The 25,666-nt window shown below is 45.5% G+C and overlaps 1 protein-coding gene across 1 annotated transcript in view; it reads left to right on the top strand.

Annotated features, from left to right (window-relative positions):
- WDR97 (WD repeat domain 97) overlaps positions 1-25,666 on the top strand; it is a 619,749-nt gene that overhangs the window by 60,461 nt on the left and 533,622 nt on the right. The window contains exons 5-6 of the mRNA XM_085604522.1: positions 10,265-10,854; positions 17,175-17,293. Of these exons, the coding sequence (XP_085460648.1) occupies positions 10,265-10,854; positions 17,175-17,293 (709 nt within the window). The remainder of the gene's footprint in view (positions 1-10,264; positions 10,855-17,174; positions 17,294-25,666) is intronic.

The following is a 25,666-nucleotide window of genomic DNA, read 5'->3' as shown; positions in this document are numbered from 1 at the left end:
TAACAGCAGCAAAAATCTTTGCCATCAACCAAGATTTCACCATGCCTCCTGCTGTCCCCAGCAACATCACCCCCTCACAAGACCTTTGCAACAAGCTCTTAGAATTATTCTGTAACAAAATCACCTACATATATGGCAACTATGACCCTCAACCAGAGCGCATCACTGTTGTATCTTAACTTCTTATCACGGCTAAATAACGAACCCTGTCCTAGTGGCTCCTTGTCACCATTGTCGAAATCGCTCCTACCATGTAGACCATCCACTCAGGGGTCCCATCTGACCCTTTCCACCACCACACCTTCACTAAATGACTCCTACCAATCAGCAAAGCACTAACACCCATTTCAATGCTTCCATCGATTCAGCCACATTCCACACAACTGGAAACATGCCACCATCATGCCCTTGCTAAAGAAACAATCCTTGACCCAGCCATGTTTTCCAACTACAGACTCATCTGCCTCCTGTCATACCCAGCAAAGGTCTAGAAGAAACAAATTAACTAATGCCTCACTGACTACCACAGCAACCACCAGTTCCGTGATGGCGGGCAGTCCAAATTCAGGCCTAACCACAGTGCAGAAACAGCACTCATTGCCACTACAGTTCACATCCACTTTATTCTTGACAGAGAAAACACGGCAGCCCTTGTTCTCCTGGACCTCTCTGTAGCATTAGACACAGTCTCACACCCCATCCTAATCAGGTGCCTGTACGAGATTGACATCCAAAGACCTGCTCTCCTTTGGCTCTGTTCTTTCCTAACGTATAGAACATAAGCTGTCAGCTTGGCACCTTATTCCTGGGAAGCCTGCATACTCATCTGCTGAGTGCCTCAATATTCATAGCTCACTCCCATCCTCTCTTACGCATACATGATCCCTCTAGCCAGTGTCCTCCATGCACACAAAATCAACATTCTTTCCTACATTGATGACACCCAACTCAAACTCTTCCTCTCGGACAAGACCCCCAATGCAAGAATCAAGAACCTCCTGCCGCTAACTGGATGCTTAATACTGGGAAGACAGGAGTAGTGACCTTCAGCAAGAGCACCTCACCATGGGACTCCAACTGGTAGCCAACCGAACTCAAGACCACACACTGCATCCAAGCCAGGAACATTAAAATAATCATCAACAGCAAACTGGGCATGACCACGCAAGTCAAAACAAGTACTGCAATTTTCATCCTGCTTTGAGACTCTGGAACTGCTGAGGAAGATCTTCAAATGGCTCCCAAGCAACACTCGAAAAATGTCCCTCACTCCGTAGTCACCAGCAAGTTGGACTAAGGGAACCCTCTTATGCTGGGCTCACGAAGCAACTCACTAGTAGACTACAAACATCCAGAACTCAGCAGCCACACTCATCCTCAACCTCCCACATAAAACTCACATCACACCCACATCTCAGAGAGTTCTACTGGCTTACGATACACAAACCAACGCATTTCACACGTTCAAGGCACTATACAACTTAGGGCCTACCTACCTTAAGAGTTGCATCTCCTTCCATCAACCCGAGACACCTCAACTCTGCAGGACTCCTATTCGCTCATATGCCACGCATACTCAGTCAACCTCTAATGGCCCTTACTTGGTCAGGGAGGTCTAATGACGGCGGAGATGGAATAGTCTCTGCCGCCGCTACACCAAAGGTCCTCCCGCTTTTAAATCTGACTGGCAGATCATTATGATGGTGGTAAGGGTACTTTGTCGCCATTGAGATGGAGTACCATTTCCGCCAACATATAAATCGTCCTTTGAGTTTAAAAACTCTGCAATCAAACAATACAGTAAGACACATTAGCACTGTCACAAGATTGAACCATAGGGTGCGGGGTATAACATCAGTGTCCTTTGGCAACTTCCCACCTTTCCCATCCAAGAAGGCATGACAACATTTCAGCAGAGCAGTTTATTAAAAAGCTGTAAAAAAGTATTTTGATTTTAGACTGCCCACCACACAGTATTCCCATCCTGATGCAGCAGGATTCTATTTCAGACTGTGCTACCCACTCTGATTTCAAATCGGAGTCAATTTGTATAGTCACCAGTGGGAGTCATCTCTCAGAATGTATTTGGCTATGCGGTGGACTGAGTCTTCGGGCAGTGTCCATCATGAATTCCCTTCTCACCAGTAAGGAGCGCAATGGGTCCCTTATAGCCCGTGGACTAGAGGTAGGGGCTGTATAGTGGCATATACCACCACCTTCATGCAGTCACTTTGGTACTGTGTTATTGCCGTCCGCTCACCGATGCATGGCAATGGCAGGTGTAGCAGGCAGAAAGGCCAGGTCTGTGAATCTCCTGTTATTCACAGGAAGCAGTTTAAAATAGCTAAGCAGCGCACTCAACGGGTTAAGATTAATTCTGTATTCAGTCATTTGCACCTCCTCCCAGTATTTAAATATAGGTGCACGGTTCCATGCCATATGGGCTAGACCTGCTTGTTCAATCTAGCAATGAGGGCAGCGGTGTGAGCTGAATGTGTCAGCCCTGTGTTGCTTTTCTGGAGTGTGATATGCATCAATATATGCTGCAGTTAATGCCTATGATCTATGGATATAGTCTTTGTCTGCAGGTAGCAACATTTTTATATCATTTCTGTTATTTCTACTCCTAGAGCTGCCTCCCAGGCTTGTCTATTCTGTTGCCCTCCTGTCAGCTTCTTCACGGAGACCAAGCCATATAATCTTGAGGTCCATCTTGTTGCATCTGGTGACCTGATTAATTGTGCCTGGCGTATGAATTCTTGTTGCTCCAGTGGGAACCCTGGTATTGTGTCTTTGTCTGTGTACTTCTAAAGGGGTAACCTTTCACGTACCTCACAACTGGGCCTGTGGGAGGAACTGGCCCTCATTAAACAGCTGCCCTATCTCCTGATGTTTGTCAAATTTAGCAGGTCTACAACCTTGCTGTTGTTCGTGCATGGAAGAATGGGGTTGCTCGCTAACTGTGCCGCATGTGAGTACAAAAAACAAATTCAAAGATTCTCTCCCATGCATTTCCAGGCACAGCAGGATTTGGTGACTAGATTAATCGCAAACCATGGGCATGTTAGTTGAGCCGGTTGCACAGCCATCAATGGCACCAGTCCTGCCTATGGCCCATCCAGTATTATATATGGCATGCCTATATTAGGGTGGTACCAATGCCGCCCATAATGACATTTCCCTATGTAATAAGTCTCAAGATCTGGCACCTCCAAACCCGCCCCTCTCATGGGGCAGTACCATGGTATCCAGGCTTATTCTTGTCTATTGGCCCACCCAGAACAACCTCATGAGGTGTGTTCTGAGACTGCAAAATAAATGAATGGATGGTGACGAATAGCTACAAAAACCTGGGAAGTAATGAAGATTGATCAATGATACTACTTGCTGTGGCAGTCTCCTGAGTGTTGGGCCATAGTTTAGTCTAGGGGCTTCTCTAGAACGTCTGTGGAGGGCTGCTCCCAGGTATCCACCCGAATCACGCATCCAGCGTATGGTAAATTCTGAATTCGGCGTGCATGTACATTGAGTTAAGGGGGAAAAGTTGCCATATCCCCAATTAATGTTTATATTTATGTTTACACCACACGCTGCTCCAAATTTTATCATGTCACAAACTAGTGGTGGTAAATTTTCTTTTGGGTTCTGAAAGAGCATTAGGCTGTCATCAGCATTCATAGAGTGTAGGTAGGGTCCCATGTTGAGGTGGACGAATCTGTCCATGTGCCGCTCTTGCAGGAGTCAGGCCAATCGGTCCAGGGCCAGGACAAATAAGAGAGGAGACAAGGAGCACCTCTGTCGCGTGCGACTATACATTTGGAATGGGTCAGATGTTAAACCATTAGCTCTGACTCTGGCCATGGGCTTCACATATAGTATCTTTATGAGGAACGAATCTGGGATACTGAATCTCGACAGTATGGTCATGAGGAAAGGCCATTCTAGAGAGTCGAAGACCTTATCGGCATCTAGCAGTGCCAATGACACCACTGCTTCACTTGCAATTTGTTGCACGACTGGGAACAACGTTCATAGGTTTATGTTCGTAGATCTGTGCGGGACAAAGCCAGTCAGGGCCAGAGATATATTTTGTTCCATGAGCAGGGGAAGGTGATTTGCTAACACTTTGGTGAGTATTTTATTGTCAAGGTTTTGAAGAGATAATGGGCACAATGGTGTGTATCTATTCAGGTCTTTCCTGATTTGAGTAACACTGTAAAAAAGGCTTCGCACATGGAGGGATGCTCGAAGCGTTTTTAGGCTTTATAGAATTCCGATGGCACTCCGTCAGAAGTTGGAGCCTGGCCTCCCGCTAGTCCTTCTGTGGCCACCAAGATCCCATCTGTGGTTATTGACTTAATTAATAATAGCTTGTTGCACTTTTCCAGCCAGACTAGTATTGCCTCGTTCAGATATTCCTTTATCTGATCTGCACTGTCGCTGAGTCTGGAAGCAGAGAGACTCTTATTATATGTAACAAACGTTTCTTCGATGTTCTCACTAGCAGTAACAAACTCACATGTCAAGTTAAAAAGCTATGTGATTGGAGTATGCTAGTACTTACATTTCCGTGAAAAAAGATTGCCTGAACCTCAATTTATTCATAAGCGTTTAAACTTGATGCTTCATGGCCAAACACATTTCTTTTTTGTTTGTCCCGGTATTTTATTTATAGCTTTTACTTTGTACATTTATATCTTCATTACCTTTATCTTAAATAGTATGAAAAGGGAAAATGGTCCACTCTTTTTGACAATACCTACATAAACACTTTTAAATACATTTACACAAAACATTTATGATCCACATATCCATTAAGACATATTCAACAAACTACATCACAGTACACAACTTTACACAAAAAATAATAAATACCCATAACCTTATTCACAGGTTACAGTGAATGAATCAATGTCCTAAACTTTTTTTTAAAACAGAATATCTACATATCCATAGGAGCACAATAGCATTAATCACCTAATACATCACATAGAACTTAATTCTAGGTTAATAGAATGCAAGATTTAATTCCTTGTTCTTCTGTGCTCCTTTATTATTCCGACGCGTTTCGAATCATAGGAAATGAATGCCTGGATTCTCATCAGGGCTTTCTGATTTTCTGTACAAGATGTAAAAAATAAAAACATTTTTAGGAAGGGGAGCTTCATTCTTTTTTGCACATTATCACTATCTCTACACTCTCTTATACCTGGGGAGATGCATTTGTTTCTTCCTCATAGGTTATAACCAGGCTTCATTCTGTGGTTTCTTTAAATTCTAGGGCTCTCTGTTAACAAACAGAGAATAATGTCCGTGGTATTCAAATGAGGCCATTTGACTATATAGGTACAATATTCACATGTATCCTACCTTTTCAGTCGCTTAGTAGAAATCAATATGTGGCCGTATAATCAATTGTCATATTGCGGTGCCTTATCTATGAAAAAACGGGTCTCTTTGACCGTCCTATTCCATTGAAAGGTTGTGTCTCAATGAGTTATTTCTCTGAAGAGACAAAACTTTATTTACAGTCCCTTCGTGGCAGTGTTTCAAAATCACCGTTTTTTAAAAAAAAAGAAGAAAGAAGAATAAACGAGTATTTGTTTATTTATTATTTTTTTGTGTAAAGTTGTGTACTGTGATGTAGTTTGTTGAATATGTCTTAATAGATATGTGGATTATAAATGTTTTGTGTAAATATATCTAAAATTGTTTATGTAGGTGTTGTCAAAAAGTGTGGACCCTTTTCCCTTTTCATACTATTTAAAATAAAGGTAATGAAGATATAAATGTATAAAGTAAAAGCTATAAATAAAATACCGGGACAAACAAAAAAGAAATGTGTTTGGCCATGAAGCATCAAGTTTAAAAGCTTATGAATAAATTGAGGTTCAGGCAATCTTTTCTCACGTATGTATAGGGCCCTGCCTAGTCCTCGTCCCTTAGGGCCAAACTCGTTAATCTTTTCAAGGTACTTACATTTCAGCAGCCAGTCCAGTGTTTTTCCCGGTCACTCGTCATTACCCTAGCGGCAAGCTCAGGTTTTTTTCCCAAGGTATGCGATTTCTCTGTCTGCAAGACCACAATATTTTTGTAGCAGCTTGTATCTCCAAAGTAGCTGTGTTATGGGGTGGAAGTCGCCCTAGACTCCAAAACTCAAAAATCGCTATTGTGCGGTTTTGTCCAGTGGCGTGCAGATATCACTGAGTATTTATATTAGTTTAGAAATGACTATGTCCTTATATTTGCCTTGAAAGCGTCCCATGAAGTCGAGACCTCTCCCACAGAGTCTTTATTTAGTTTAAAATAAACAACTACGGCCATTCAAATCTCATCACGGAAAATGTGATCTAATAGGTCCGTGGAAGATCATTGTTTCCTGTGTTGATTTTCACTGACTGAAGTTTGACAGTCCTCCATGTTCCTATACTTGACCAGGAACACTGTGCTCTGAATTGAGGATGCCTGGAGATCTTCGGAGCCATCCGAGTCTGCGCAGTAGACATCGCGCTCACGAGACGTGGCCACTTCTGAACTACATTTTGAATGTCATGGCTTGGTAGGCCCGAATGCCAACTTAAGCAAAACAAACACAAAAGAGTAATTAATATGCGGAAATGAAGATTCTAATGTTAAACCCTCACTAATCCCTTTATATATTAGTATTTTCCTAGCTTATAGAGACATTTAAAGCGATAAAACTCACCATTCGGTCCTTACAGGAATGCAAACTTCACCAAAGCAACATAAATCATGCAATATTCTATCGCCACACATACTACTGTTAATACGCATACCACAATTAGTTATTATAGTTATTCTGCCATGCAAATGGCAATGAGTCCCGCGTGTAATTTGCGTTTACCAAAAATGCAAATTGTTGGTTAGTATAACACAGCACCCAGTTAATTCAAATTATAATATACATTGATTATGTAATTAGTATTTTCATGCAAAATAGAGAAGGTATACGACATTTTGTTTTACCGGCTCCATTAAGACCTTTTACAGTCTTCATCTCCAGCACAAGTGAGATTTGAGTTCTGGGTCATAGGTACTATGGGTGCCCCTTTTATGCCCAGCAAGTGCTCTTAGGGGGGTGTGTGTTCACTGTCCAGTGGGCTACTAGGTTCCCTCCTAACTGATAACAACTTCTGTAATGTGTGGTTATCTACCTATCCTACATTATTCTATTCTTCCCACTCCCAAGATGGCTGAACCTTTCTCTTGGTGTGTGGTGCTTGGTAGCCCACCCTAGTGATGTCGCTATCTGGGGGCTACACACCAATGAAAATAAATGTTTGGTCAGTGTTTCCCCCTCTCTGTCCCAACGCCAAGCTGTCTAACCAGACAAAAGAGCATCCCCTCTCGAGGGTGTTCACCATTTTCCCTTCAAAGGCAGCTTGCCACTTGAAGCTTGCTTTTTGGGCCAACACATCTTGTGGCTTCCTTCCAGGCGGAGGTAACACCTCCTCCAGCTACAGTAACTGTCCTGGGAGATGTTTACTCCCCATGCAGGCAAGAGAATGTCTCGTGGCCAGCATCTGCAAATGGCCACTGGAAAACTGGGGCAATAGAGTAGCAACTTTCTAAAATTGCCTTAAGCAACAAGCTGCATTAATTTGGGAATCAAGTTGGGCTTAATGTAACAAGTTCTTTGATTTTTTGGCGTACTAATATTAGTAGTCCCATTCAGAAGTTAGCACAGCTGAGTTGTCAGCATATGACCCTGTACTCGCCAAAGGGGCTACTAGCCTCTCTCACAGTAAAAATGACAATTGCGAGTTTGTGCTGTTAGAACATGTTAAACACCTGGTCTCCTTTTTAATATGGTGCACTGTGTCATAGGACTCAATAGACCTACTGTAAGGGTAACTTATACACATTAAAAATGGAGGTTTGGGCTTTGCTCTTGTTTTAGATGGCTCAATAAGTGCTGCAGGCCCTGGGGGGACACTTTGACTTACAGGCCCCAGATACCCCTGGTACCATGTACTAGGGACTCATAAGTTAGTTTTGGTAAACCAACTAAAAATAGCCAATTTGCCAATACACTTCTAAGGGTCAAAAGCAGTGGCGCTGAGGTCTGGATAGCAGGCCTCAGTGCCTCTCAGAGTGGAAAAACCAGCAGCATCAGTCTAACACTTTGGAGGTGATCATGGCAAAAAGAGGCATTTCCTTACAATGATATAGTGGCCTTCATGATCAATATGCTGCCTAATCAATCTGAAGTCTTCATGTCCACGGATTATTATACACACTCCTTGTGAATATGGACTATATGAGGAACAGTAGCGGGTGTTAATGACAATATGTGTCTTTCTTGAAGCATCGCCAGATCTACTTTGTACCTGTCCATGTAGGTCAAGACCCTCTTTATCTTTTGGGAGCTGTTCACACCCCTGACATTCGAGGACAGTATTTTCAGAGTCCTCTTTGCCAGTACTGCTGTCCGTGCTTTTAATCTCTGGTATATCCTTGTCAGTGATTGGGTAGAGCAAAATCTGCAAATTTATCAGTGGCGACTCGATTTCTGATTGTGTAAGACCATAAGGTCTAAACAAATGTCCCCCTCCACACACTGAACTCCACCCATATCCTGAACAGACATTGGTCAGACAATACATGGCGATACACGCCTCAGGCGTGCAAGTCAGCAACCCACCCCTCCACCCCGCTGAATGCTTAAGCGGCTATATGCAGGACTTCAAGATATTTAAGTGCGTTGTCTTATCATGATAGAAAGTAGCAGCTCAAGGCACTCAAACATGAATGTTGGCAGAGCTTCAAGATACTGTGCATCAACCAGCATTGGCCCAGTGAGCTTACTCACACAGTACTTGTTGACACAGTTGTTGACTTACTCATGCAGTCAACAATTCGCAAAGAGCAAGTACAAGTTGTATGAGTGTACGTCGCCCGTTTACTACATTATTCCACATCCTCTATGTTCGGCGTCTGGGCTCCAGCCTCAGAGCTATATCTTGATCACAGAAATTCAGTAGTCGTACCACCATACGACATGGAGGGGCCACTGGCAGAGGCCTAGGATCTAGAGATCTGTGCGCACGTTCAACCAGGAACACATCTGAAAAGGATGTCCTACCCAATAGGAGAATCTCTACAAACTTGTCAGGACATTCCATGTTGGTTGATTCTCCAATTCCTGTAATATCTGTAATCCACAATTCCTGTAATGCTTGCAGCGCTAGCATGCTTCAAGATGATCATTCTTATCAGCTACTGATGTGGACATTTTCTCCATTTTAAGCACCTTTTCGATGGTAATACTGTTATCCTCCTCAAGATCTGAGATTCAGCTCTCAGCACCACCTAGTCTCTCATTCTGGTGATCTAGGTGCTCCGACAGCCTATCCAACCTCAAAAGAGGGCAGGCTGGCCTTGAGGTCCTGTAGAACGGCATCTGTGGTGGAGCCAAATTCCAATGTGTTGGGACCCGTAACTTCCGCTGCGTTTTCCGGCAAGAGCTCAGCAGTCCTGTTTCGTTCAAATACCAACTTCCCATGCTTAGGATCGGATTTTCCCATATTTACCAGTGCTTGAGATGGCAGGACAGTTTAAGAATGGTAGCGCGGCGGATATGTTAGCACGCGATACAGCAGCATCAAAGGAATGACTCAGTCCATGGCGGCAGAGGGTCCACAAGGTGTACGAAATGGACACCACACTTATGAAACTAAATCATATGTGGCAAGGACATCACGCCAGATTTGCTGGTAAAAAAAATTGAACTTATGACTAAGCCCATTGCTACAAAGCCTGTGACAATGTAACCTAGTTTGAGGATGCAGTAGCCATCTTCTATTTTGTTGGAGGGTACACTTTAGGTGGACATACTTTCAGCATCTCTGAATAAAAAGTGGAGCACCTCTGTTGAGCTTTCAGATTGTTGAATGGAAGGGGAAAACAAAAAGCAGGTTAGAAAAATGAACAGGGCGAGGCTGGCTAACTCTTCCATCCCCAAGTCATTGAAAGCTGGCATTGTGTGGCCTTTCTTGTGAGATATCAAGGAATCATATTTTAAATATTATCAGGCATGCAGCCACATGCCTGATGGTTTTTGCAAAAGCATCTACATGCTGCAAAATAAAGGTCATATGATGGACACACAGCACACTACCCATTTTGTGATCCTTGCTGGAGAATGCCCTCTGAAAGTAACTAACTTTGCTTGCTGCTTTTCTAACTATGTTTGGCTGCTTTCATTTGTATGGTTTATGTTCTTTTAACTCTCTAATCCTAGATGAAGAAGTCAGACCTTCGATCTCTTCAATTAACCCATGGCATCGAGCATCAGCGTCACGTGCTCTTCCAGGACCCTGTGCTCCAGGTGATATACAGCCACCAGAGGAAGGGCTTTGTCAGCCTGGATGCCACTGGCAGGATCCACCTGCACCAGAAGGATGGGCGCATCACAAACTCTCTTCAACCCACTGGACCTCTGACCGGTCTGCTGCATGTCTCCCGTGTGAACCAGTACGTGGCTTGGCACCTGGATACCCTGAAAGTGCTTAGCGCAGACCTTGCAGTGATTTCCACCATACAGTTTGCCCGCGAAATCTGCTGTGCCACATACAACGAGCAGCGGAATGAGGTGGTCACTGGTGGGGCCGCATATATCGCCATCTGGCATTTTCGTGTTGGCTTCCGCCAGATGGTCTGCCAAAAAGTGATGTCTCAGGGCTTCAATGAGTGTGACATGGTCAGCATGCTGGTCCTGGAGAGGACCTTGCTCCTGTCCCAGAAGTGCTTCGCTGTCTGTGACAACAACGTGGCTGTTTTCAACATATCTGAAGGAGCTCTAATCTCTTTCCGAAGGGCCCTCCACCTACGGTAAGCCCCACAATGATGTACATTTCCTCTTTTATTTATTAAGGGGTTACTCTCTAAACATTTTGCCTTCTATTTCAGGCATGTATGGATCTTTGGATCCACAGTTTTCTGTACGAGAACCCACTCAGATGTTCTCAGGTCTGATTGAGCATCATTTTCTTGGCGCACAATGTGATGGCTCTCCATTTCTGTATTTAGTACTTTCTCTTGCATGTTCATAGTGAAATGCTATCTTGAATTCTGTGAATCTCTCAGTTGTGGCAGGAGACTATTGACTAGAGGATGATACAACTCTCTTCCCTTGCTAAGGATCTCCAAGGCCTACTGTGCTAACGCTCTTACAGACCTGATTAGGCAAGTCTAAAAATAAATCCCATCAAGGTCACAGGTGGGGCATATTCCTCCTCTAAGAACATAAAGTACATTGGAATGTTGTTAGTTGGACCATAATAGCAGGTATGTCCCTTCGGCTCCGTCATTCCAACCACTGTCTTTCTGTTTTGCCCTATTTTCTTTAGAACCTTCTACCTTTACTGGGTGGATTGTTCAAGTAGCTTAATTTATTAATGTATTGATTTATTTATTGATCTAAAATACCTTGGAGCCTCTGATCCCTCTATAAAAGCTTGTCTCTAATTTTAACAGTCAAGTTGTGACGTCTCTTGTAATTACGGAATGACGTATTAAAAAAAGTGATGGATGGAATGCTTGAATTAATCTTAACCACTGGTAATTACTTGGGGCTTCATCCCAGTCCATCATTATTTTGCCCACCATGCCACCTTAGAATCAACCAAGCCATGTGCAAATCAGCCTTGATCCTGCTGCAGTAGAAACACTCCAACGTGAACTGCCAAGCCAGGTCCTCTCTGCACCGAAACAAAAACAACCCAAGACCAGTTTTGGTTTATTTGGGCCTCTCAGGATGGGTGGAGATTGGTTCCAGTGGAAAAGTGAGCATGGAATCCATGTCTGGGCATACCCGTCGCACGTAAAGAATACAAAAAAGTGATGGATGGAATGCTTAAATGAAATTGTTTGCCCACCATTGCCTATCAAATCAGACCCAACCAATAGGAACAGTCCAGCTCCAACTGTGCTCAGTGTGCCATAGGACACAAGCTATTCCTCACAGATGAGACCTAAGTAGGTCATAACCAGTGTGGGCTTGCTTATGCTCCCATCTAGAGGGGACCAGGCCTCACAGTTTCGGCAGGACTGCTCCTATTGGAGGAGGACCAAGACTGATTTGCATAAAGGAGGTCTCTGGATTGGCAGAGTGGAAAAAAACCAAGGTCTGGAATGAGGCCAGAGGGATCGCTGGTGGCTGAAATTAATTCAAGCATTCCTTCCTCACCTTGTTGATTTTATAACTGAGTGATGAGATTGTTCAAATGCAACAACTTATTACAGTTGAGTTGTGATGTCAGCAGTCAAAGCAGGTTAACTAGCATAATGACAGCTGCAGCAGAAATGAAAACTGTCTTTTTGTACTTTTGATATGATTTTCTAAAATGGGAAGTGATCAGCAGATAGAAGATTTGTATGCATGGTAATTACAAGAAAGATGAAATTACTCTGTATGCTTCTACACAATCTGAGCTACAGCATTTCTTTAAAATTTGACTTACATTAAGCTAATTCTAATATATTTGTGCAACACATTACTAAATGCCTTTTGGTGTATTTAATTTTGCACTACCTATTCTTCATGTCCGCAACCATGCTACCTCTGTCATATGAAAGCGCAAGACACCAATGATTTAAGCAGTTTGTTGTAAGAGTGATAGTGTGATCATGTGTTATTAGGAATAAAGTAATCCCTGACATACATTTTAAGGATATTGCAAGTCATCCCAGAGTTCCATTACCTTATAAAGGAACTTGAGCTTTGCCCTTGTTCATCAGTATGGGCTTGGAACTCCTTGGTGACTTGCATTATTCTTTAAATGCACACCATGAGCCACTTTATTCTACCTATGTAGTTTAGTGATGCGCAAACGAGTCCTCTTGGGTAAGGGGCGCTGTACAGCAGTCGTGGGCTACAGGTAGCGTATATATAAAACATTCTGTGCAGATTTCATGGTGACTCAAGCAAACAGTAGTTAAGCGGGAGGCAATTTCACATAAAGCACTTAGAAAAGCAATCTAGGTCCAACATATATATGGATTGTTACTCACTGGTGTTGGGTTACATAACTCAGCAAGGAAGTAATACTGTATAACGAGCATTAAATCTAAGTTGTCAAGAAAGGAGGCAGGAGGCAGAACAATGTATAAAAACACTGTATGTCCAATGTTGAGAAGCAGAATAAAGGATCTGAAACAACTTGCACACCGTGGAATCGTACAGGGCCGGTCTACGGTGCAACTGGGGAGGTGGCAAGGGATGCTCAGAAGAAAGCTGGTTGTGACCTTCAGCCATTCCAGCTGTGAAAAGCCATCCCTCTCGTAATAGACCCTCACCTGTGACTCGGTCCAGCACCTTGAACAACCACCATAGCTCTCAGCAGTGGGCACCAGAACACCTTCAACACTGGTGTCTAACAATTTTAGATGAAAGTTGTTTTGTCTCCTTCAAAGTTGATAAAGAGCAGGATGTAACTAAAGAAACTGAGAACAACAATCAAGGAGAAAACTGCACTGGGATAAAGAGGAGGATAGTAGAATATCTCTGCATTAATGAACCAGACGATAAGGCCATGGGGGGTGTGTTGGCAGGCCTTTAAGACAACTGTTATAAGGGAGGTCATTTACAGTCAAAGGTTGCAGCAAAGGTTTGGAACTTTTGAAGCAAATGACAAGACAAAATGTGCAAGAGAGTATAGCGAATGGATAACCTTGAAAGCCGAATAAAGAGGGATACATCCACCAAGATGTTGACTTACAGAGTCAAGGCGAGGGTGGCACAACATTACCCGCCCAAGATAGTGGGGAAGGATAGATCTGAAATGTTCACAAAAGTTCCAGATAAAGTTAAGGCCTATGGGCTGACTTATTAGAACTTTTGCACGTTGGGGTTTGGAGGCCGATGGCTACATTGAGGAAGTTCTCCTTTTTAACTCAAAGAATGAACAGGGCTTCCTTGAGTAACTCGTTTATGTAAAGATGTAGAGCTATAGCTTGTAATTTTCCTGACTTACTTAAAGGTTAGCAATGAAGATAGCAGCAAGCGTGCCCTTTGTAACACTTGTCATTGTGGTCAGATTGCCAGTGCACGCATCATGGCTATAACAGTATATGCACGAGAAGTACAAGGTCTTATTCACTGATGATATGTTAATCACTATGCCACGGTCAAGAAAATCTTTGTTTGCTAGAAAAAGGAAGGTAGACTTGACATGAGTCAAGGTTTTAGGTTAACCTGCCTTAGTGAGAGGCACTGAACACTAGTACTGTTCTGCAATCTCCAGAGTTTGAAGGATTCACCACTGTTCAAATGGGGCATAGTGTTCATACAGTAGTTGGAGTAGGCGTTACAAGTAGTGTATCCTCTCTGAATAAGGCCAAATATTCCACCAGCAATTCCAAAAGCTGAGAAACATCTGAAACATAAGTGCCCCCCTCTCTTGACATGGGGACCTCTATCAGTCCACAGACACCCCTTCTTGTTCTGCAGCTGTAAGGGATGTTTCAGCTCCAACATTCAGTTGGTATGTGATGCCCACCTAACATTCATGGCATGGTGTTGCCATCTTGGTAGTAGATATGTGAATTATATGCTACTAGGTTATCACAAGCCCATGCACTTAATCCACAGGTATCCACCACTTCTCAGGACTCGCTAATTTCCTTCTACAAGTAACACATTTATTCACTGAATAAATTTGTCGTAGACACTTCTATATCTTCCATAGGGCCTACCTCACCCCTACTATAATCGCGGAGTACTTTGGGGGCTTGGACACTTGCCCCCGCTGTGACCAGGGTGGGGCGAATTTTCTCCACATGCTCTGGGACTGCCCGCGGGTGGGAGACTTCTGGCGGGAGGTGATGACTGCTCTGCTGGCTGTGACAGAGAGGGAGCTAACGGTGACACCAGGACTCTGCTTGTTGTATTTGTTCCCACACACTACCAAGACTAAGGTCACCAGCCGGTTTATTGACCTGGGGTTGATCTTGGCTAAACGAGAACTTACCTCCAACTGAAAGGCGAGGCAGGGGCCTAGTCTAGTGCGCTGGAATAGGGAGATGGTGAAATGGGCAGAGAGCGAAGGGAACTACAGACTGCGGTTGGCTCGGCGAAATGGCAGCGAGAAACCACAGGAAATGGCCCGGGCATGGGTGGCACTCCTGGAGCTGCTCAAGCATCTGCCTGTAGATGACAAGGAGGTCCTTGAGGAGGGGGGCGTGGCAGGGGGCCCTTGAGAGACCCTTCCCCGCCAGTGGGAGCATAGGGCGGGGAGAGGCCACTGGGACCATGATAGGCAACTTCCCCCGATGTTCTTGATCCAGTCACTACTGCGCCCTGTGGGATGGGGAGTATGATAGGTGGTATGAGAGTCGTATCTGCTCTTTTGCACAACTTAGTGGCTGACGACATGCTTGGGAGGGTGGTTGGAGGGGGCTCTGTTGGGGAAGTTTTTGAACAGGAGAGGAGGGAGTGGGGGGGTCTTCTTGCTCCACACCATTGAACTGGATCAACCATGCAAGACAGACTGCACAGTATCACGGACGCCTTATGGGACATTGGATGTGGCTCTATATTGAGATTGGTGTTATGTCTGTTGTATTTCCTCCTGGTTTCCGCTGTTGCCCAGTCAGTGGGCGGCGGGTTTGAATGTGTATTTTCATGAAAATCAATAAAGGTCTGTTTTAAAAATAAAACAAATTTGTCGTAGACACTCAACACAACACGGATGAACAGAAATGGGAGAAGCAGCAAGGCTCACATTCACTCACAGTACACACCAAGTGAGCCGTTGTACTCAAACAAGGCTTCCTGTGGAGCACCGTCCACCAGGAAGGCAGCGGACCTGCTGCCGATCTGCCCATGAAGCCTAACATTATCATCTGTTGACTGTCCCTGGATCCCAGATGGCCATGGACAAACCTCAGGCAAGAGGTGGTCAAAACTAAGGTTTTGTGGCAATTTGCCTGTGGGGAGTGACACAAGCACTCACACTGGTAGTGTGGGCACTTATGACTGTGTCGAAGCACAATTTTCCTAGAACAAGTTTCCTGGCTGCTGCCTCCAGTTACACTTCTACTTCAACACGCTCTGCAGCACACATTGGGCTGCTGGCCTGGAAGATGCACTAGATAAGGCAGTGGCCACACCACTTCAGTGAGGGATGCACTGACTCTTGTGAGTAGAGTCGGGAGTGCTTCTCCAGCGAGAGATTTAATGAAGGACCATTGTTAAGGCATTATGTTTGTAGGATGTGGATCTGAGGGAGCTGAGGATGTCGGTGAGGCCTGCAAGAGAAGCAGGATGCTACGCAGAGGTGTGGTGTGGTTGATGTACTGTTGAGTCTTACGTATTTTCTCCCTCTGCTAAAAATTATGTAAAAGGACTATACAGTTGAAGCATTTGTAAAAATACTGCTGAGCCACTGCACAAATCTGGCAGACAATAAATAGGTAGTGAGTGCAAAGCCTTAGACTTTGTGGCATCACTGCCCCGCATTGCTGAGATCTGCCATGAGAACTAGTCAAAGGAATCTCAAGAAGGGTGACTTCTTGCTGTGGTCTTTGTTTAACCCAGGCATGTGGCCTTTGTTTAAACCAGGCATGTGGTCTTTGTTTAACCCAGGCATGTGGTCTTTGTTTAACCCAAGCATGTGGTCTTTGTTTAACCCAGGCACGTGGTCTTTGTTTAACCCAGGCATGTGGTCTTTGTTTAACCCAGGCACATGGTCCTTGTTTAACCCAGGCATGTGGTCTTTGTTTAACCCAGGCACGTGGTCTTTGTTTAACCCAGGCACATGGTCCTTGTTTAACCCAGGCATGTGGTCTTTGTTTAACCCAGGCACGTGGTCTTTGTTTAACCCAGGCATGTGGTCTTTGTTTAACCCAGGCACATGGTTCTTGTTTAACCCAGGCATGTGGTCTTTGTTTAACCCAGGCTCGTGGTCTTTGTTTAACCCAGGCATGTGGTTTTTGTTTAACCCAGGCATATGGTCTTTGTTTAACCCAGGCATGTGGTCCTTGTTTAACCCAGGCATGTTTGGTTCAGAAGTGACTGCCTTACAAGTGTCAGTATTAAGCGTAACTTTCTATAATGTTAAAATGAAATGAGCAGAATGCCGCTCCTTCAAGCTGTGCTTCCTTTTATCTGTGATACCCTGGTGCTCAAAGTTCTACGTTATTCTCGCTAGATCCATCACTGGAATTGTTTATTCCGACGCTGCCAAGCTCCTGGTCACCTCCTCCGGCACGTCCATCAAGGTGTGGGATGAAAACTGGAATATCCGGACCATATTCGTTGGACATACAGGTAAAGCTGGGACCCGGAAGTCTTCTTTCTCCCTCAGGTGAATGGGAGCTCCTTTCAGCACATGAGAAAACCTTGCCACTTGGGTAGAGCAAACTTTGAAAGCAGTTTGTCTCCCAAAGTGCATGCTTGCCCTTCAGACCCGTTAAGGTTTAATATACCAGCTCCCCAGCCTTGCCCCCACCGACCTGCAACACACCACACAATATTTGTAACTCTCTTGTTTAGTGGTTAAAATTAGATATGTTGTGGAAACCTTTCTAATGTGAAAGTATCCAGAAAAGAGCCTACTTGAAGTCTGGACCACTATGTTCAGAAATGTAAGTCAATGGGTCAAGAGCTTCCCCTCATAGCAGCTGAGAATGTAATGCTGCCCACCCCCTTTCAATGTGCTATTTATAGACTTTTTTAGGTTCTAGCATCCAGTGACATACAAGAGACGAAACAGCTAAATCGATGATAGAACTGAAGGCACATAGTCTTCTCGTGGGCAAATATACAAGAAAGGTTACTTCTTAATGCTCAGTCAGTGAATTAGGAACCCTGGCTTAGTGTTGCCAAGCATGGGCATGGGGCTAAGTACCTCAGAGGCGAGACAGCCTGAACGACTGTGGTTAGCATGGGAGAACAAGATGGCAGTAGCGAACATAACATGATATCTGATGTTATAGTATTATGAAATGAATGAATGAATGAATGAATGAAAAGGCATTTATAGAGCGCATGGCTACCCGGAAGTGTCCCAGCGCTGTGGAACCAACATGGACGGAGAGCAGACTAGGTAAACAACAGGGTCTTAAGTTGTTTTCTGAAGGCCTGGTGATTGGGGATCAGGCGTAGATGAAGTGGCAAGGAATTCCAGAGTTTGGAGGCATTGTAGGAGAACAGTCATCCGCCACTTCTGGCTCTTTTTATTTTAGGTACCTCGGCCAGACGCAGATCATCTGACCGGAGTTTTCTGTTAGCTTTGTAGGGAAGAATCAGGGCTGAGTTAATGGCGGGGCCTGTTCCTGACAGTGTTTTATGGGCAATGCACAACGATTTAAATTTGATGTGTTCGTGCACGGGGAGCCAGTGGAGGGAGTGTATTGCCGGTTTGGCTGACTGTCTGTTTGAAGTGCCCGTCAGAATTCTGGCTGCGTTGTTTTGGACTAACTGGAGTTTGGCAATTACTGAGGAGGGGGAGCCTAGGTATAATCCATTCCATAGTCAAGCCTGGAGAGTATTAGGGATTGTATCAGTACCTTTTTTGCTGGAGGGGGGAGAAGAGGGAGGACTTTCCGGGCCATTCTGAGCAGGCCGAAACAAGTAGCTGTTGTCTTCCTGGCCTGTGTTCTAAAATTCAAATCCTGGTCCAACCAGATGCCCAGACTTTTGATTTCGGTCTTGTTGGTCGGGGGGGGGCTGGTGGGGGGGGGGGAGGCCACATTGAGTTGGGGTGGAAGCTGCTGTGGTTACCTAAGACCATAATCTCGGTTTTTCCACCGTTAAGCTTGAGCTGGGAACTATCCATCCATTCTGAGATGTCTTCTAGGCAGGAGTGGAGGCTGTTTGTGTTATTTTCTGCCTGATTGAGTGCCACCACCAGTTGCGTGTCGTCCGCATAAGTCACTATGCGGATTCCAGAGGGGGCAACTACGGCTGCCAGGGGGACATATAAACATTAAAAGGGGTCGGGCTGAGAGAGGAGCCCTGCGGGACCCCACTTGTTAAGTTGGCCGGTTCAGATATAACTTTCTCCTCAAAAACGTGAAAGGTTGTTCCTTCTACGAAGGAGCGAAGCACGGTGCCTGTGACTCCTATATTCCTCAGACGGTTAATTAGGGTAACATGGTTCACCGTGTCGAATGCTGCGCTTAGGTCAAGGAGAATGATGGCAGTGGAACCTCCTGAGTCGAGGATTTTTCTGCTTTCCTCTACTACTGTCAGCAGGGCCGTTTCCGTGCTCTGGCGAGGCCGGAACCCTGTCTGGGAGGAGTGAAGCAGATTGTGTGTTTCAAGAAAACCTGAAAGGGTCTGGTTGACAAACTTTTCTGTCACTACTTATTCCTGGAAGAAGAGATATTGGGCTTTAGTTTCCCAGTTCAGCTGGATCTAGGTTGGGTTTCTTAAGTAGAGCCTTGACCGTAGCCTGTTTCCAGCGGGAAGGGACCAATCCTGTATTTAGTGAGGCATTAATCAGGTTCAGTATGTTAGGGGCTAAGGTGGCTATTGCTTTTTTCAGGATGTAGAGTGGAGCTGGGTCCCTTGGTGATCCGCTCTTAACGGTGGACAGCAAAGTGAGCAGAGTTTCCAGGGGCATAGGGGGAAAGGTCTCCAGAGTGGGTTTGGTGGTGAAAGTGTCTGAATTGATCTGTATTTCCAGAGCTTCATTCCCCTGTGGAAGAGATTGGAGGATGGATTGTGCTTTGTGGTTAAAGAAGTTTGCTAATTTATTGCACCGTTGGCCAGAGGGATCTGGGGCAGTACGAGGGACGGGTGTTTTGAGTAATTTTTTAATAATGGTGAAAGTTTCCCTGGGCGAGTTCTGGGCTGATAGGATCTTTTCTTCATTGTAGGATAATTGGGCTTTTTTTAATTTCAGATTTATATGTTTGGATAGCCGCTCTGTATTCAGCTTTTTTTGAGGGGAGGAATTCTTTTCTCCATTGCCTTTCCTTGATTTTGCATTGCCGTTTAAATGTACGCAGCTCAGGGGAGAACCAAGGGGCATTGTGAGACCTTTCAGACTTTTTTATTCTGACTTTAGGGAGGACAGAGTCCAGTGATTGACCTATCCAGTTTGAAAAATCTTCGTTAGCAACTGTTGGGCAGGGGTTAGCTTTGGGTTTGGTTCTTTCTAGGGTTTGAATCCATTTCTCCAAGGGAAGTTTAGACCAAGGACGGTCAAAGGTCCAGGTGGGTTGGAGGGGATGATTTGTGTGTTGATGACACCAGGAGAGGTTGATCAAGAAATGATCAGTCCATGGGAGGGGGATAGGGTCAACTCCTTTGAGGTCCTCTAGACTTGAGAAAACCTGATCTAATAGGTGACCTTTCACATGGGTGGCTTGTAGAATCTTTTTAGTCAAATGTAGCTCGGAGAGGTCCCTAGTCAGCTCATTAGTGTTAGCAGCCAAAATATCGTCAAAGTGGAGGTTAAAGTCTCCAAGGAGAGTAAAATTGGGTGCTGAACTTGCTAGGTTAGCTGCAGCCTCAAGTAGCGAGTGATGGAATGAGCCCAATGCTCCAGGGGGGGTGATAGATAAGGATACCCGAAAATGATAAGCTCGGTGAGAGTTCTATGTTAAAGTGGGTGCTCTCGCAGTCGTTGATTGGACTCCCAAGCAAGCGGCAGATGAATTGATCTTTATGGATAATCGTTATCCCGCCCCTCTGCCTGTTGCGCGGTCGACCCTCTGCATCACAAAGCCTTGAGGGAGGGCTTGAATGATGTCGGGTTCGGCGCATGAGGTGAGCCATGTTTCCGTCAGAAACAGCACGTCTGGGTCTAGATCTTTAAGAAGCATCCAGATTTCGGTTGTATGTTTAGGAAGGGATCTGCAGTTTAGTAGTGAAATTTTGAAAAGCTCAGAGGGAGTGGAAAGTTTCAGGTTGGAAGGGGTAAATTTGTGCTGACATTGCGGGCAGTGGTCGGGGAATTTTTCTGGCATGATGGAATGTGCGCAGGCGCTTCCTAAAGTTCTATTAAGCTGTTTGAGCTGTGCAATGGAGTAATGATGTTGATTGGGGGAAAAAGATGTAGGGTTTGTGGGCCCTGGGCCTCGTCTGGCGCGGACGGGCGCAGACGAGCTTGCCTTTTGCGCGCCGTCAGCGCGCCAGCAGTGCACCCGCTGCGCGTCACTACAGACATGTGGCTTTTAAAGGGCAGGTATCAGCTGCTAGAATGCTGACCTGTGGAAGTAGTGTAGGCTTCTTCACTTCCTGTGTTGCGGTACCTTCCCTCCACACAATGAAATGAAATGAAATGAAATGAAATGAAATGAATGAATGAAATGAAAAGTGGATTTGTAAAGCGCAATTGCTGCCAGAAGGCGGCCAAGCGCTACTTGAAGAATAGAGTGAGGGCTAGCCTGGACACTTCGGGAAGTTAATTTTGGAAAGTAAAAAGAAAAGTCTTCAAGTGTTTACGGAATGAAGAGAGATTGGAGTTGGATCTGAGTTGAGGGGGCAGGAGGTTCCATAGTTTGGCGGCATTAAATGAAAACATCCTGCCACCGGACCGCATTCTTCTAACTCTTGGTACAATTGCTAAGAAGGCCTGACTGGAGCGGAGATGCTTTGTGGGATGATAATGAGTCATAAGGTTCCGGCAGATTGCCGGGCCTGTATCACAGAAGGCCTGATGAGCAATGCACAGCGCTTTAAAAAAAAAATTCTTTGACGGACCGGGAGCCAGTGCAGTTTCCTCAGTCCGGGTTTTGCTGATATTTTCCGGGGCAATTGAAGTAGTGTGCGGGCAGCACAATTTTGCACTGTCTGCAGTTTGCGGAGGGTGTATTCGGGGGCGCCGAGGTATAGAGAGTTACTGAAGTCAAGTCGAGACTGTATCAAACCCTGTACAGCGACTTGCCTGGCCTCCATGGGTAGTAATGGGAGCACTTTCCTAAGCATCCTAAGTAGGCCGAAACAGGTTGCAGACAACTTTGTGGCCTGGATGTTAAGTGTTAGGGCCTTATCCAGCCAAATGCCCAGACTTTTTATATTGTCCTTAGGGACAGGCGGGATGCCAAGGCAGGGGGGCCAAAAAGGGTCGAAGGAAGTGGGGGCAGCAGGCCCCAGAAACATCAGCTCTGTTTTGCTCCCATTGAGTTTGAGGAAAGATCTTGTCATCCACACTTTCACAGCCTCCAGGCAATCCCTTAGTCCTCTTTGCATGGGGCCATTGTTCTCCTGTGCAAGGGATACCACTAGTTGAGTATCGTCCGCGTAAGAAACTATTTTGATGCCAAATGGGCGGACGATCTCAGCCAGCGGTCGCATGTAAACGTTGAACAGTGCAGGGCTCAGCGATGAGCCCTGCGGGACCCCACAGGTGAGAGGTTTACTAGTGGAGACAGTGTCTCCCTCAAAGACCCGGAAGGATCTGTTGCTTAGGAAGGATGTGAACCAACTTAGAGCCTTGCCCGAGATTCCTATTTCAGAGAGACGGCAGAGAAGCACATCATGACTAACTGTGTCGAAAGCTGCGCTTAGATCAAGGAGGATCACTGCCACTGATCCTCCCTGATCCATCATCCTCCTGGCTTCTTCGGTTACCGCCAGTAAGGCAGTCTCCGTCCCATGTTTTGGTCGGAAGCCAGTCTGGGTGATGTCTAGCAGCTGATTAGACTCCAGGAAAGCCATAAGGTGGATGCTGATGTGCTTCTCCAAGAGTTTACTTATCCATGGGAGCAGGGAGATGGGACGATAATTACTGAAATCGTCAGGGTCCAGATTGGGCTTTTTAAGCAAGGCACGGACCATGGCCTGCTTCCAAGGTGCTGGGACAACGCCTGCCATGAGAGAGGCGTTGAGAAGGTCCTTGATGGTGGGAAGGACCGTCTGGATGACCGACATCATGGCCTTAGGAGGGGCAGGGTCGCAAGGAGATCCAGATTTCACCTGCCGTGCTAGTGACTCAACAGCGTCCTGCTCCAATATGGGGAAACATTCCAAGTTAGCCATGGGTTGGGGGGGAGATTCCACATGGCAGGGCTGAGTTTGAGAGGTCTGATATGCGTCAGCAGCAGAAAAGGAGGAATATATTTGAAGAACTTTTTGATGGAAGAACGTTGCTAAGTTGTTACAGTGTAGTAGAGTGTTATCCAGCAATATGGGTGGCGGGGGAGGTTTGATGAGGCTTTTTACTACTTTAAAAATTTCCTTAGATTTAGATTTGGCCTGCAGAATTTGAGCGGAGAAATAGGTAGCTTGAGCGAGTTTAACCTCATTTTTATAAGCTCTAATAGCCTTTCTATACCGTATTTTCTCACTTGAAAGAAAATCAAGTCGCCATCGTCTCTCAATTTTCCTACAGTCCCTCTTTTTTTCCCTGAGTTCCTCAGAGAACCAGGGGGCGGATTTTTGCAAACGTTTGGTGGTGATTTTTTGGAGGGGAAGGATGGTCTCAAGAGAGCGAGAGATCCATTCTTCATACTCCCGATTGGCTACATTGAGATCTCTATTGGGGTAAGGACGTGAACTTGCAAGGCATTTAGACCAGGGTATTGTAGAGAGTTTTGCCCAGTTCCTGAAATTCTTTTCCTGGTGAATAGGCCGGGGAGAGGTATAGGTAGACCACAAAAGGGGGACAAGCAGGTGATCTGTCCATGGCAGAGCAATAGGGGGTTCAGCCTTAAGGTCAGGGCAGTTGCTGAACACAGGATCCAGTAAATGGCCCTTAGCATGAGTGGCAGAATCAACCAGCTGCTCCAATTGAAGAGCCGCTAGATCATTCAACAGCTCAGTAGCGATGTGGTCGTGAACAGTATCGAAGTGAAGATTAAGGTCACCCAACATTGTATACTTTGAAAATGTGGTGACGTCTTCAGCTAAGATCGAAGGCAAGGCCTTGTGGAACTGACTCGAGGGGCCCGGGGGCCTGTAGACCAGGGTGCCCGAGAAGCAAGTATTGGGGGAAAAGTTGATACTGAAGGCAAGGCTTTCACAATCGGGAATAACACTGGTCATACTTCTACAGGAATATTGTTCCTTGTAAACGATTGCCAGGCCGCCTCCTCTACCAGTCGAACGATCCTTGCGTAAAATCTGAAAGCCTAGAGGCAAGGCGGATACGGTATCTGGGTCAGAGTGTGGCGTCAGCCAGGTTTCTGTCAAGAAGCATAAGTCGGGTTTATGTTCCTCCAACAGCAGCTTGATTTCGAGCTTGTGCTTCGGTAAAGATCTACAGTTTAGGAGCAGTAGCTTAAAATCTTGTTTAAAAGGGGTAGACAAGGAACTGTGGAACACATGATTACATAGAGGGCAGACCTCGGGGAGATCTAAGACGTGTAAAGAGTGCAGGCATTCTGTGTTCCTGAGGTCGCGTAACTTTAATAGATCGTCAGCGCTGTAGGGCTTTATTTGGTAAGACTGGGGGGCAGGGGTCATGGCCCCTGGTCCCGAACGGTCGCGGACGGGCGCAGACGGGCTTGCCTTTAGCGCGCCTTCGGCGCACTGGCGGCGCGCTCGCGCTGGCATGCAGACTTATAGTCCTGCTGAGCCAGTAAACTAGACCGCTAGAACGCTCTCCGCACTCGCGCCCCACCCAAGATGTCCGCCAAAGTCACCGCGCTAGCCGAAGCGGCGAGGATCCCGATAGCGGTGCTCAGCAAGGGTGAAAGAAGGGCACGGTCCAGCACGCAAGATTTAACAGGCCAGAAATGCAAGTAAAAACACAGTGCACAATGTTATACAGTGGGGAAAACAAGGTATTATAAAATTACAGCCAAGTCTCCCGGCTTCCGCCTCAGGAGAAAGTGCACAATATTATACAGTGGGGTGAACAAGGTATTTTTAAAATTACAGCTAAGTCTCCCGGCTTCCGCCTCAGGAGAAAACTTAAAGTCCAATCTGAACTTTCAGTGGTGGACCAGGGAATCGCAGTACACAGCGTGAAGGTGAGCAAGTGATTAACAGTGATTAAAAGCAGAATCAAAGTGACACAGAGTTAAAAAAGAACGGAGCTGTTTTTAGAAAACAATGCCGGCGCAACTCTCCGAGCCCTTTGCCAGGCGCTTCAAAGCATGAACCTTACGCTAAGGCTGTAGTCTTTTTCTCGCGTCCGCTTATCAAAGCAAATGTATGCGACCTCAGTCCTTCTTAGAAGACACCCAGAGCTCTCAAAGACCTTGTTATCCACCTGTGTAAACCTGACATGCGATGCACAGGAAGTTCCTATGCCTGAGAGAACAGCTTCTGGACAGTAGACATAGGTGATGCACTGTAGAAACACTACGTGCCAAAGTAGACATGGTGCCTCAAAGAAACATTGTGCCGTGGTAGAAACTGTGTCCATCCCAATACTGTGACAGACATAGAACACTACCCTCCCCTCAGAACCCTGCCAGGTGATTGGCTCTAAACTTTCTATCAGAAATATTGTGCCGGTAGAAACACCAACCTAAGAATCCCACAATTAAAAACATGATGGCATCCTGACTCCCAACCAAAGGAAAACATTTCTGCGAAAGGGTGGTCTAAAGGTAATTCCCTTTCGATCCTCTGAGATAAAACAATTCTCCCAGAAATCATTGAGATAAAACCACTCCATGAAACAGCAATGCCATCTACATACTGTGTTAGGAAACGTAATGTTCAAAGAAAAGCAAACAACTTCACAAATACTGTCCCTGAAGAATCATGATTTAGAAAATTGTGCCAAAGGTTTTAGTC

This window comes from Triturus cristatus, chromosome 5_1 (assembly GCF_964204655.1).
Source record: "Triturus cristatus chromosome 5_1, aTriCri1.1, whole genome shotgun sequence".
NCBI lineage: Eukaryota > Metazoa > Chordata > Amphibia > Caudata > Salamandridae > Triturus > Triturus cristatus.
The sequence above is the reverse complement of the archived record's forward strand: the minus strand, read 5'-3'. Positions and strand labels throughout refer to the sequence as shown.